General features: G+C 44.1%; 1 protein-coding gene across 7 annotated transcripts in view; it reads left to right on the forward strand.

Annotated features, from left to right (window-relative positions):
• Positions 1-14,584, forward strand: part of Rapgef4 (Rap guanine nucleotide exchange factor 4) — a 284,557-nt gene that overhangs the window by 211,760 nt on the left and 58,213 nt on the right. For all 7 annotated transcript variants that reach the window (XM_028885722.2, XM_028885723.2, XM_028885724.2 and 4 more), the window contains 5 exons: positions 8,916-9,000; positions 9,527-9,587; positions 11,588-11,664; positions 12,002-12,148; positions 14,438-14,553. In XM_028885722.2, the coding sequence (XP_028741555.1) occupies positions 8,916-9,000; positions 9,527-9,587; positions 11,588-11,664; positions 12,002-12,148; positions 14,438-14,553 (486 nt within the window). The remainder of the gene's footprint in view (positions 1-8,915; positions 9,001-9,526; positions 9,588-11,587; positions 11,665-12,001; positions 12,149-14,437; positions 14,554-14,584) is intronic.

The following is a 14,584-nucleotide window of genomic DNA, read 5'->3' on the forward strand; positions in this document are numbered from 1 at the left end:
CAGCTGTCTAGAAGAGGTGCTAGAAAACTTAGGTAAGAAGAGAAACCACAGCTGTGAGGAGCCACCTTACTCTTCCAGAACCACACACAAGGCTTAGTGACTCATATTTGAATAGCACTGTGTAGTTTACATGGTGACCTCACATCCTTCGCCTCTTTGAAGCATTGAATACTTCTATAAACTCTACATGGCTAATTATAACTTTCTGTGTTCATAAGAAGAAATTGAGCTGAATGGATGTCATGTGCTTTTCTTGTTTATTCTTTCCTTCCTACAACATTGCTTCAGGTTTCTCCTTTCTAGTAGAGTTAATTAATTATGATGAAATGGCAGAGGAGGAGGAGGAAGAGGATGGGATAATTCAACTGTTCCTGACAAGAACTGACAGTTTACTGAGAAAAAAGTGAAGCTAACAATGTATCCCTACAACATCTCTGAAAGTTTGTGTTTTCTATTGCACCCAAGAGCAGAGGGTGAGCTTTGCCGTCTGGCTCCATCCTAATTGGTTTGTCCTCCTCCACTTACTACTTGGGTATTTCACAGGAAAATACCAGAAGTTGTACTTCCTACAAAGTGCAATGTTAGGGTGGAGAGGTGCCTCGGTGGTTCAGGGGACTTACTGCTCTGATGGAGGACTGGAGTTTAGTTCTCACCCCTTCCTGGTAACTCTCAATGGCCTGTAACTCCAGTTCCAGAGGGTCTGACACCCTCTTCTGGGTTTCTTGGGCACTGGGCACCGGACATGCACATGGTGCACATACACACTTAAAAATAAATAATGCTTTCTTTTTTAAACAGCAGAGTGTCCTTGTAAGACATGTTTGCTGGAAGAATATTAGGCATATTGTGTTCCTGAGCTCAACCAAACACCTTGTCCTAAAAGCACTCGGGGTGTAGAGTCTCTGACCTATGGGACTGGGGCCCCAGGTCTTATGGGATGGCGCCCTTTCTTACAAACAGAAAGCTTTTGCTGTTGACTGGTCGCTTGTATTTATTTCTCACCTCCTAGAGAAGCATGAAGCCCCTCTGCATAGCTTTACAGTTAGAACGGAAAGTAGCAATGCTCATCTAGCAAACGGCTCTGTGGTGAAGGGGAGAGGGTGGCAGCCGGGCAGGCCACTTCACTGCTAGTCACAGGGAATGCCTCTGACATGTATGAAGAAGGGAACTGGGGGGTGGAAAGCAAACAAGCAAACAAACAACAGCAACAAACTTTCTCTAGACAAGGACACAGACACCTGCCACACCTCCTTTTAAGGGGAGTAAGATTTATACACAGTCTCAAGAGCACCCAAAAGTGATGGGAAGTTAAAACATGACTTAAAAGTAGAGTGTCAGCTGGATCATGTGCTAAAGTCCTCATCAGGAATAAACATTCCTCCAGAGGTAAACAAAGCACTTTATTGCAATTTTAGAAGCTTAAACATGACTTGTGCTTATATTTATAATGTTGACTTCTCTTAGTGGTGTCCACACAAATCAGGGTCTACCAGATGGCAGGTCTACTGGAATCTGTTCACTTTCTCGACTGCATATTTTACTTCCAGTCATGCCTACACACCACTTGGTAGATGGGTGAATCCCTCATTTTATCCACATCCCAATAGCTAAGGAACTCTGTCTCTGACCTTGATAAATTCCTTGATAAAACGGTATTTACCAGCAGCGTCCAATATCACCTGAGCCCTCCCATCCTTTAATGTATAAACTGCTTCTCCCTCCATCCCCGTTTATTATCTTGTCTGTAACTAGACATTGCTGCCAGAATGCAGCCCTTGCAGAAACTAGGCCTTTCCACAGCGGGATCCAGCAAATCCACATCAATGTGGCACCACGCAGGTTTGTAAAGAAGCAGGGATGCCTAACATCTCTCCCTGTGACATCTGGAGAAGGACAAGTAAAGACCAGGTACATTCACCAGCTGCCACTCAGAGCATCCAGAGAGTCAATTCACTTCCCCAGCCTTGTAGGTTCCTCTTCTGAAGGTCCATGGGAGTTATCTCCTCCCCCCTCTCACCCCCGTTTCCTTTTCCTCTTGAAAGCCAAATTGCCTTCAGTCCTTGGGACCCTTTCATTACCGTTTGAACAGGCTGGGGGCTGATTTGTAGGATCGCTTCTCCATTTCCCCCCCATCACCCCCATAAAGACCAAAGCATGAAAGATGCCTAATGCCACTGGTTGCTACGAGAGACCCGCTTTTAAACATATGACTTTGTTCAGTGGTTGTGGTAGGGAAGGTTCAGTTTTAGATGTTCTCGGGCGCTCTTTGAGGGCTTGGGGCAGATCAAGGGGAGGACCTCCATCTGACAGCAAGAGTGGAGAGACGAACCTTCCCAAAGGCACTAGATGGCACAGCAGCCCTGAGCTGGTGGCCTTGAGAGCAGCCAAGTACGTTGTTCTTATTCCTATGGTCAACACTGAGGTACACTCAGGCTAGGAGAGGGACTTGCATTTTGATTTGCTTAGCCGGGCACAGATTGACTAGACTGATTTTAGCTCCATCTGGCCTTCTCCCTAGTATTTACCTCAACTGTCAATCCTAATGACATGTTGAGGCCCCAGAGGGACAGGGTCTTGGCTCTGGGCAAATCTCTTCTGAATGTTTTTATCACTTGGTGAATTGTGAAGACTCCTTTTTGAAAAGTCTCTTCACACCCTACAGTGCTGACTTCTCTTACCTCATTACAGCACCTGCTGTAAACAGGACCAAAAAGCTCCTGGGAGGCTAGGTCTGTTGCCAAATGGCAGCGACCTGCCGGTCATTTCATTAAACACTTCAGACCACAGAATTTTTTGGTTGTTGTTGTTGCTATAATGATTTTTTTTTTTTTTTCCATTCATTTGAAAGCTAGCCTGTGCATAGACATTGTTCGATTTGGTTTCAAGGGCCCCCACATGTTTCACCACAGTAGCTGGTCAGTCCCTGCAGAAGATGTTATTTCCATGAGTTGGTTGCTAAGATAGATGACCAAGGCCGGAGCAGGCTGCCACATGGGTGTCTATATTCCAGTGGTACCCCAGAGAGCATCTCCTGAAAGAGTAAGATGGATCTTTTTTTAGGCTTCTTCCCAGCAGGCTGTGCTATTGGAGAAATTATAAAGGCCACTCCACGTAGTTAAAAGGAAGATTTATTTAGTGGGTGACTTACAAATGAAGGAATAGATAGGTTGCGGGGGTCTGGGGAAGGTGTATTGCAGTCCAGCGGTGTTCTCTGGAGCTCTGCTCAGTCAACCTCCACCATCCAGGGTCCAGGAACACAGAGACCGCTTCCCCATCCAGGTCTCGGGTCTCCAGATGTCTCCCTTGGCCCCGCCTCATAGGCGTGACAGTTGCCAGAGTCTCAATGGGGGTTGGAACTTCCAGATCCAAGCTGGAATAGCTACCCACTACATCTCCCCCTTTTTGTTTAACTAAGAAGGTTCTAAACTAGTACAAGACTATATACAAAGGAATGGTTATCAAATATTGTCCAGGAATAATGAGGGATAATGACCTAGATAAGATGGAACTACAACCAATGCAAACAATATCAAGCAAGAAACGCATACTAAAATCCAGAGAAGTATAGAGCATAGGTAAATGGCATATTATAAAGATCATTCCAAAAGGTGTCCTATCCTAAAGAACCTGAATCTAATACTTAATATGTTCTATCTAAGATATTATATATACTAAGTTGTAACTATAACTGCTAGTCTTCAATCCTATCAAAGACCTGAGAAGGAACATGGTACCTGAGAAATGGAAGATGGATGCAAGCAACTTTCGGGAAATCTTGCAAGAGTAGACCAAGACAGCTGGCAGCCTGGACAGTCACCTAATGTTTCTCAGCATTGTTGGTGCATTCAAATTGGCTATAGGCCTAGAGTATCTGACAGACCATTTTCATAAGCAGGAATTCTGAAAGACCATCTTATCCTGTCTTGGCAGAGTAACTACACTGTGCTTTATGAGAGGTATATGGGGTCAGAGAGGTCACACCTCTACTTCCCTTTTATTACCAAATACAGAGAGTTTCTCCAGCCTGAGGCCATGTCATACCCTTCCTGGGACAACCACTGACCCTTTCTCAACTGTGTGTCTCTAAAACCATGAGCTCTGTCTACCTCTCCCAGGCTCTATCAGCCACCCTGAGAATCCTCTTTGGACATCATCTCAGAGAATAGGTTTTCTTCCCATAAAAAACTCTGCCATTGTCTTCTGCTCAGTGTAGTAGGTGAAGGCCAGGAATGGGCTGGAGTCCAGTCAATCTGGGTAGAGGGCAGTTGTTGAACTACTGAGACCCACCTCATACAAGTTCCTGTAAGGCTTTCATCTGTACCGCTGCTTATCTCCCATGGCAGTGTCTACATGGGTGTCAGGCTCCAGAGCTTCCCAGTCTTACCCTGTCCATTTCTGTCTGCTTCCCACTCTCCAAGAATTCTGGAAACTTCTGGTAAAGCTCACTCTGGGGTATGGTGGTCACACCTGCTTGTTTCTCACTAGGCCGTTCATAACACAGATGAAACCCTGGCCAAAAAAGCTCCTTGTTCAACACGTGCTGTTTACCTGGTCACCTTCATTCACATCCCTCCCCCACACTCCCTTTGATGCAGAGTAACTGGCTGCATGTCATAACTCTCTGGATATACATTTTTTCTATCGTTTGTGGAAAAGGATCAATTGTTTCCATCTAATTTTCTCCCTTTCCTGAGAATTAAAATACCTCCTTTTGCCCATGGAGGATATGTCCTAAGATGCTCCATGCATACTTGAAGTTGTAGATGGTACCCAACTCTGTGTGTGTGTGTGTGTGTGTTAGAGAGAGAGAGAGAGAGAGAGAGAGAGAGAGAGAGGAGGGGGGTATCATCCATCATATATATATATATATATATATATATATATATATATATGATAGGATCTAGTATATAAGTTAGAAATAATAAAGTAAAGGTAAAGCAATCAGAATAATTTACTAGGAGTTATTTGGAATTTGTAAATTGTTTACTTCTGGAATTTTCCATCTGATAGTGTTTGACGTCAGCTGACTGCAGGCATGTGAAATTACAGAGAGCAAAACCCCAGATAAGGAAGACAGCTGCTACTATTTGTCATAGTGTAAATCAAACTGAAGTGTGCAGTGGGCACCTTGTGTTATTCGGTGGGAAGGAAGATCACAGAGCATAAATCCCCATTTCCCTCAGGCCATAGAACGAGAACTGCTCCATGGCTCTGTGGGTATTGCCTCTAAATCCATCGTGAATTTCAAGAACTCCATCCTATGAGCCGTGATGAAAACTTGCCTTATAATAATGCCTCCTGCCTTTGTGATATATTCCATATATGCAGTGTTTCATGTGCCTTCAGTCACATGACCTTTACAGCCATCTTACAGATGCAGAAATAAGCCATAGGCTATTGGGGAGATAGAAAGTTCATAGGTTAGACCTCAACTCCAGTTTCTGCGTCTAGTCTAGTACACAATGCCTTTTTGATACTGCTTCTCTTGAGAAGAGTCTAGAGTAGGAACAGTTAAGCAAACAGCACCCCTCAAAGAGTGTTCTAAATTACCACAACAATCCAGCCTTGGCAAGACAAAGGCTCCTGAGCTCAAGCGAGGAGACCTGAGGCAGAAAGAAGCATCCCGGGCAAAGGGAGCTGCCAGAAGTCTTGTGGACATGAAGTGTGGTGTGCCGATGGCTGGGGCAGAGAACACGACGATCGCGAAAGCTTGACAGCCAACGATGACAGGTGAATCTAGAACAGTACATCAAGACCAGGGTTTAAGAGCCTCAGTGGATGCTAAAGAAGAACTGGACATGGATGTTGGTCCAGGGAGCCACCTGAGGTCAGAAGAGGATGCCGTCTGGAGATGAGTTAGATGCTACACATGGGAGCTGGGGCCTTTCCCCAGGGAGAGTGAACAGAGCAGATCTTGGTGGCAGAGCACACTGAAGAGCAGACGAGGGAAGGCAGGTTTAGGAAATCAGGAAGGGGGCACAGCAAAGCTGGGGGGGGAGAACCCAGGTAGGCCCCTGGTGTAGGACATTAAACAAATAGAGTGTGTTTCAAAGACAGCCTGGATGTCTCCATCCTTACCTCTTCCCACACAGGCCCTAAGACTGATTGGAACGGCTCAACACTGGCAGGGTTTGAGTACATTTCCTTGAAGATCTGACAGTTCACCATGTTTGAAATTCTAGATGAAATGTAATTATTTTTACTGTAATGAGATCTATAAATTCTACAGTCAGTATTTAAATCTAAATAATTTAATATATTAAATTGAGTAATTTAAATAAATTTTAAAATTCTGAATTTTTAAAAAGACATCTGAATGAAGCAATAAAGATTTCATATTGCCACTATGTAAATATCCCTAAACACCCCGGAGATCTGCTCCCCTAACTCCAATATTGAACCAGTCAGATTTTAGAGCTGACTTGATACTTGTGAATCGCTCCTTTTGAGGCTGGGCCCCCACCTGCAGCTCAATCCACACTGAGGAGGTGAGGTGGTCCAGTCACTCCTTTCGCTTTAGACAAGCATCTGGGAGCCACTGTGCTGTTTGCAGCCGAAGTCGAGAAGCAGGAACAGCAGGGTTGCCCCTCAAGCTGAAGAGCAGTAATCCTATTATGCCTACCTGAGCTTTCTTTTCCCCCATGGATGCTCTATGGCCGTAGATGCATGGAGGTGACGGGATTGACTTTTAAATCCCCAAGGGTACTCGTTTCAAAATCCCCACATGTAAGTCAAGTGGTAGATTGGGCACTTGCTAAGAGGGCCTGACTCCTTGGGCACCCCTGTGGCCCCAGCTTCTCTTCAGTGTCTTTCCAGGGTCTGCATTCTTTAGGTGACACCACTAAACGCTCGTCTGGTGTGCCATTGTGTCCTTCAGCGGTGATCCTTAGCAGGAAATTAATGTGGTTGGCATCTCCCCAGTCCTGGATTCTGTATTTGTGCAGTCAGGATTAATAAACAGGCCTTCCTTTGATTCTTTGTAATAAAGACATAGTATTCTTTTGTTCATGACAAAGCTGTCCTTATGAAGGTCATGTGTAAGTTATGATGTTTTCTTCCCCCAGCTGTCTTCAAGTAGGCCTGCCACTCACCTTGTGTGATAGTGTGTTTGCAAAAGTATTTAATGCAGCTACCTGTTTCAGCATATTTACAACGTGGTTCTGAACACTCCACAACTGACTGAAGTTCCAGGTGTCAGTTACTGGATTAAACACCATACTCTAAGATTGTTTTCACTTTGGCTTGAGTTTTGGGTACCCTGTTGCTGGGTTTTGTTTTCCACATACACAAATAACTATGTAAGCACCTCAGCATCCACTGATGCTGCATGAATCTCGCGTCTCTCTCAAGAAGGAATTATCTCTGGTTTTCCAGTGGGATGTCAAAGGGATGGTGTCTTAGTTACTTTTCTATATTGCTGTGATAAAACACCATACCAATACAATTTATAAAAGAAAGAGTTTATCGGGGGCTACAGTTTTAGAGGGATAGAAGACATGACCACCATGGTGGGAAGCATGGCTGCAGACAGGCAGGCATGACCCTGGAGCAGTAGCTGAGAACTCACATCTTGAGACAAGTCCACAAAGCAGAGAAAGCTAACTGGGAATGGCATGGGCTTTTAAAACCTCAAACCCACCCCCCAGTGACACACCTCTCTCAACAAGACCACACCTCCTAATCCTTCCCAAACAGTTCCACCAGCTGGAGACCAGGCATTCAGATATATGAGCCTGCGGGGGCCGTTCTCATTCAACCCCACAGATGGTGAGTGTCAGTGCACACCATTTCTCTCCTAACTCCCTAGCCTTCTCAGGATTAACAACCCAGCTATAACTTTCAAGAACATGTTAGTCAGACTTAGGTATACTGCAGCGAACAATAAAAACCCCAAATTACTGACTGAGCTTATCTTATCATTAACATTATTGAATGCCATTAGTGGCTCCAAAGTAATTTTAGACACAAAAGGAATTCATTCAGTCTTCTTATGTTAAAAATGACTCCTCCTTACTCCAGATATCATAGGTATATTACTAACTTATATAGCACTAAGCGTTGGAATTAAAACAAAACAAACAAAAACAGTAACACAAATCATGGAGTTACACAAGGAGTAACACAAGTCCATGGAGCAGAGTTTCAGGTATATGGAAGTACTTCCCTTTCCCTCTCTTAGAAATCCCAGACACCATGGTTTGTCTTGTTCTCACCCCATGGACACACCTCCTTAGGGTTGGGTAAAAAAATCATTCCATATTTGAGCCTTCTGGGAGCAGCATCACATATAGTCTTAGAACAGTGAGATCAGGAATGCTACCCTTTTGTTAGGCTAAGATACCACAGTGCAGTTCAGGATTTGTGAATCCATTGTCAAGTTGATCAACCAAGTGCCCCTCGTGTTAAAGAGGCAAGTTTTATCATTACTGACTAAGGATGTAATAAGAGGCAATGTTTTACAATTATCTACAAAGTACTGGGTAAGCCAAGCGGTGGTGGTGGTGCATGCCTTTAATCCCAGCACTTGGGAGGCAGAGCCAGGCGGATCTCTGTGAGTTCGAGGCCAGCCTGGTCTCCAAAGCAAGTTCCAGGAAAGGCGCAAAGCTACACAGAGAAACCCTGTCTCAAAAAACCAAAAAAAAAAAAAAAAGTAATGTACAAAGTGCCAGGTGAGTTAACCAATGACTGTGTAGAGGTGCTCTTTCCACTGAGATTGGAAGGGATGGGAGCCTGTGTCCACTCGACTCCTCCCATATCCTTCCCACTAGTGACCACATTCATTCTGACACAAGGTCTTCCCTCAGTCAATATCTTTCCATGTAGAATAAACCACTGAACATGTTACTGACCGCTGGCTCCATTTCCTTATCTGAAGCTTACATAACAACACATTTCCTTATTGTCTTTCTTTATAGGCCTGGCCAGAGGACTGTGGATGACCTAGAAATTATCTATGATGAACTCCTACATATCAAAGCCTTATCCCATCTTTCTACCACAGTAAGTGTCTCTTAATCAAGCTGCGGTGCATGGGCATATATGCATACATTCAAGCAAACGCTGTCCACACAAAGAAAAATAAACTTTAAAAAAAAATCACAGAACAACAACAAAAAGTGGTATCCAAACCTAAGATACGACTCAGCGTGGGTGTTGGTACAAGCCTGAGGACCTGAACTCTATTCCAGTAACCCACGTGGTGGAAGGAGAGAACAAGTTCTCATGAGTTGTTTCCTGACCTCCACATGTTCGCCATGGCATGCCGTCACCCCACAAAATAAATAAATGTCACCAAGGGGCTGCCTGGTGGGAATGTGTTCTGAGCTTCTCTGCTGTTTTAGTATAGACGTTGAGATCCCAGCAGCAAGTCTAGTGAAAGTAGTTCTGGATGACAGGAATTTGTATAGACAAGGTGAGAGAGACAGCTTTGAGGTGAGCCTGGGGACCACAGCTAACGGGGAACCCACGCAAAACACAAGTCTCTTCTCCTTCCCTCACCTGCCCACATTCTTTCTTTTCCTTCTAGGTGAAACGGGAGTTAGCGGGTGTTCTCATTTTTGAGTCTCATGCCAAAGGAGGAACTGTGTGTAAGTGAGAACACTAACGAAGCCCTGGGCCTGGCCACACCTTCTGCTGTTCAAGGTCAATGCCATACTCTCCCTGGTGGCCCCAACCTGGAAGGATGTCACCTGACACTTGCATTTTCCTGGATCTGTGACTGTTCCAGCCTGTGTCTGTTAATCTGAAGTCTGGTGGTTTTCCAGCCCCGCATGTTAGCACTTGCCCATCTGAGTCCTGCTGGCTCTCTACCCCACTGGTCCAACATGGTGTCTAAAATGGGTGGGATGAAGTCTTTGCTCTTTTGACAGGGCTTCTCGGGTGACTTGGATTTGGAAGAACTAATTTGGGGCTGGGAGACAGCTCAGTTAGCAGAGCTCTTGCCTAGCATGTGTGAAATAGTCCCTAGGTTCCTATCCCCAGCACTGCATAAGCCCAGGGGATAAGGGGATGGAATTGGGAGGGTGGCTCACGCCTGTAATCCCAGCACTTGGGAGATGGAAGTAGCAGGGTTTGAAGTTCAAGGTCATCCCTGGCTGTATAGCAAGTTTGAAGCCAGCCTGGGATACTACTTAAGACCCAGTCACAGCAAGTTTAAATTCACTTTTTTTTTTTTTTGAAAAGAACTAAATTGGCTTATGAAATTTCCTGTTACAGTGATAGTTAAAAGTTTTGTGTTTCATGTTCTTCTTCACTTTGCACCATGGGCTCCAAGCCCAGGAGGATTTCTTTGCCTCTGATACTGACACAGTATTAATCACATGGTGCATCTCTCTAGAATTCAAACTGTCCTTCTAATCTGTGATCATACCTGGAAGCAAGAAATTCTGATATTAATAGATGCAAGCAGTATTACCAAAGCCCGCATTTCCCACTAGTCATACAAAATCTTGCTTCAGCAGTTGGGGTTAAGGCCAGGAAATGCCCCCTTGTCTAATCTGTGGCAGAATCAGAAGATGAATCACATGTCAAAGATTCTCAGGGGTTCCGGGCCAAAGAGAAAATGATGGCTAGCTGTACATGGATGCTTCCTAAGCCTGGTGACACACAGAACACTTGGTCAATCGACATCAATTAGACAAACTTCCAGGAAAACGTTGCTCTTTGTTAGCTACGTCATAATAGTTAAAAACAAATGGGAAATATGAATTCCAGAATCCAAATTGTTCGAGTTTTAACAATTGTATCTCAAAATGTCTCATTTTCGGTCATTAGGGCACTCTTTCCAGCCCTGTGCCCTCCTCCAGCAAGAGTCTCGTTTCCTTTGCCTTTTCAGAGGCACCTTCCTGCTTTTTAATTTTTGTCTCTTTAATTCTTTTTCCATTTAACTTATTTTTGCTTGTCTTTTAATTCTTTTCATTCAAACTCACTAGCTGTTTTCACTGTATTGTAAAGCATTTAAGTGTTTTGGATGAAAAATAGACTACTAAAATATTTTATTTTATTTTTTTTTTAATCAAACACTCCTGTTTCTACTCCAGTTTAAATATTTTCCAAACAATGAAACTGTGCACTCCAGCTGCTTGCCTCATGTCCCTCCCTTCGGCCTGCTCTTCTTCTCTCATCCTCCCAAGGGTGATTCCTACCCTGGATATATTGGTTATCATTCTAACCAATTAAAAACACATGCATAGGTATATATTTATCAACGTGCTACGGCACCGATTTACATGTTTGCAAACTTCATATTACCAGTCAGGCCACTTTTAAAACCCATTTTCTATAGCACAATGCTTTATAAATTATGGGGGAAACATGCATTCCATCAAGAAATGGATTGCTGGGTAAATTGATATCCAGTGAAAACCTGTCTTTCAGGGCAGAGCAAATAGTACAGTCTCTTGTCCTTTTATGTTCCATAGAAAGACAATAATATTCCACCTGAATTAGTTAGGATTTGTCGGTAATTTTTTTTTTTAATTTTCTGTATGCCTAATTCTGGGGACTTAGAAGTGATGATTTGATAAGCTGTAATTTGTATTGATGTGCTTCTGTTCCTGTCATAAGTCTCTCTGTCTTTTTTGTCTAGTGTTTAACCAGGGGGAAGAAGGTACCTCCTGGTACATTATTCTAAAAGGATCAGTGAATGTAGTCATTTACGGCAAGGTATATATCTATATATATCTTCTTCTTTTTGAAACTTGATTGTACTGCGTTTGCTAGTGTGCCTCGAAGTAGTAACAAATGCTGCTGCAATTTAATTTACCCTGGCATCGTGACCATACGTAGAAAAGACATAATTTCATCTTTGATCATCAATTTTCTCAGTTATTGCGCTCAGTCATTCATTGACCATATTTACTCTGTGAAAGAAAACTTGAGCCATTTTAATTTAATTAGATAATACTAGATGCAGCCCATTTATATACACAGTGTTTTGGGGGGTAGGGGGGAGGAAGGAGGGTGTTTGATCCACTTTATCTGAATGTCCTGTTCTCCCCAGGGTGTGGTCTGCACCCTGCATGAGGGAGATGACTTTGGCAAGTTAGCTCTCGTGAATGATGCCCCACGAGCTGCCTCCATTGTTCTTCGAGAAGATAATTGTCACTTCTTAAGAGTCGACAAGGAAGATTTCAACCGGATTTTGAGGGTAAGTTGAGAGAACAAACTTTGGCGGAAGGATATCCTATTTTTCCCCTTCTTGAATAAGAAAGGATTTGGGAAGATTGTTCATCCCACAGGACTGTGGCAAAGAGATGCTTGAACAAAGGGCCTTTGTTGTGAAACAGGCATGTTCCGTGTGCTGGTGTACATTCTGGAGACCAGCTGCAGACACCAAATATTTTGCTGGACCAAATACTTCTGTACATGCCTATAGTGGACCATATGAATGGACAATGATAGCAGTCACCTTAGCAAAATACCAAAGTCTAAGAAGTTTCTTGCTGGTTCCGTGTGCATCCTTTTCTATGCCCTCTTCTACCCTGCTGTCCACAGAGTGGTGGCTTCCCTCTGCCCTGTGTCTTTTCTATGGTCCACGTTCTGTCTCTTCCCAAGTCTGAACCGTTCTCCTACCGTCAGACTCTTGATTTACTGAGTGCTTGTCAATGGAAATCAATGCCTAGTATAGTAATCCAACAAAGTATATTCATTTGCCAGCCGGTGGTGGCGCACACCTTGAACCCCAGCACTCGGGAGGCAGAGGCAGGTGGATCTCTGTGAGTTCGAGGCCAGCCTGGTCTACAGAATGAGTTCCAGGACTGCCAGGGTGACACAGAGAAGCCCTGTCTAGAAAAACAAAACAAACAAACAAGGGCTTTATCTCAAATTGTTTTAAACTAGAGCTGTTGCAGATTTTGGCCAACAGGTGAATGATTTGGGTGGTAGAGCTGGGGCAGCGGAATTACATCTAGTTGAGTTCTGATGAAGAGCCCCATACAGCTCTCTAAGGTATCTGTAAGAGTGTAGGATGCTAAAAAGAATGGTTCCTGGCCCCAGACAAGCTTCCTCTGTCCCTATCCTTCCACACACCTGAGCCCTCTCTGCTCACGACACTGGTGACACACTTGGTCACAGAGCAAAGAAAGTTAAAGTTCATACCATTGAGAGGGTTAGAAGTGTGGCTCAGTAGGTAGAGTACCCCCCTAGCAGGTCTGAAGCACTGGGTTCAGTACCCGGTACTGTATGAGCCAGGCATGGTAGTACACAGCTGTCAGCTCAGCCCTTAGAGGTGGAAGCCTGCCTGTAGGATCACAAGATCAAGGCCAGCCTCAGCTACATAGAGTTTGAGGCTGGCCTGGGATATATGAGACCCTGTCAATAATAATAATGATGATAATGAAAAGAGCAATAATAAAATTTATACCACTGAATAATATAGGGGAAGGTATCATAGGAATTTGATTTTTATTGTTATCTAGTCTCATTTAAAATGGAGACAAAATATTAAGAAAAAGTAGTGGAATTTTCAGAGTAGATATTTTAGAGTATATTAAGGTTTAGGTGAACTTGACTCATTCTGAAGCTTACACTCATGGCTTACATTCCACACACAAAAAAAAAAAAAAAAAAAAAAAAAAATCATTTGAGTCATATTTGAACAGTTTTTACCACTGACGTCATTTATAAAGCCGCTCAGAACAACTGTAGAGGGCTTGGATCCCATTCTGGTTTGGTTTTTAAAGAACTGTTGCATGGGCTTCGGGAGATGATTCAGTCAGGAAAGTACTTGCCGTGCAGACAGGAGAGCTTGCGGTCAGATCCCCAGAACTCACCTGAAACGCCAAGCACAGCGGTGTGCCATCTGTCACCCCTGTGCTGGGAAGGGGACAGGTGGACCCCTGGGACCCGCTGGCCAGCCAGCCTAGTTGGATCAGAGAGCTCCAGGTTCCGTGAGAGACTCTGTCTCAAAAACTAAGTGGGGCGCAGCTGAGGGGTAGCCCTCTGGCTTCTGCAAGCGCACTTGTACAAGTAGAGGGCACACAAAGAAACATGGATGCACATGCATCCCGCAAGTGTCAAAATCAAAACAAAACAGTTGTTGAGTTAGACAGAGCCGTCACTCCTAAGGGTCACAGACAAAGACATCGCGGAAGCTCCATGCTGTTTACCGCATATTCTCGGGAAGGACAAACACCTCTGGTTCATTCTTTGCCTGCCCCATGCCCTCCCCCAGAGAGTCCTCAGAGTACCACCACCACACCAGGCTCCTCCAGAGCTTTTCTAAGACTATGGTAAAAGCAGAATTTTCAATTCATATGCTTCAAACCTCATCTGGTCCTCCCTCTGACCATTCCAGCCCTTGACTTTGAAAATGGCTTAATTTGTAGACGCGACAATTAACATCACAAGCACCAAATGAGTTTCTGAAGCACTGGAAATTTCTGTCATTGTCTGAGTGAACAGCGGCATCTGTATGCGGTATAATTTGTGTTTGCAGGACGTTGAGGCGAATACAGTCAGACTTAAAGAACATGACCAAGATGTCTTGGTGCTGGAGAAGGTCCCAGCGGGGAGCAGAGCTTCCAATCAAGGAAACTCACAGCCTCAACAAAAGTATGTTTGCATCCGACACTGTAATCGCCAG

The sequence above is a fragment of the Peromyscus leucopus genome, chromosome 4 (assembly GCF_004664715.2).
Source record: "Peromyscus leucopus breed LL Stock chromosome 4, UCI_PerLeu_2.1, whole genome shotgun sequence".
NCBI classification, from domain to species: Eukaryota; Metazoa; Chordata; class Mammalia; order Rodentia; family Cricetidae; genus Peromyscus; species Peromyscus leucopus.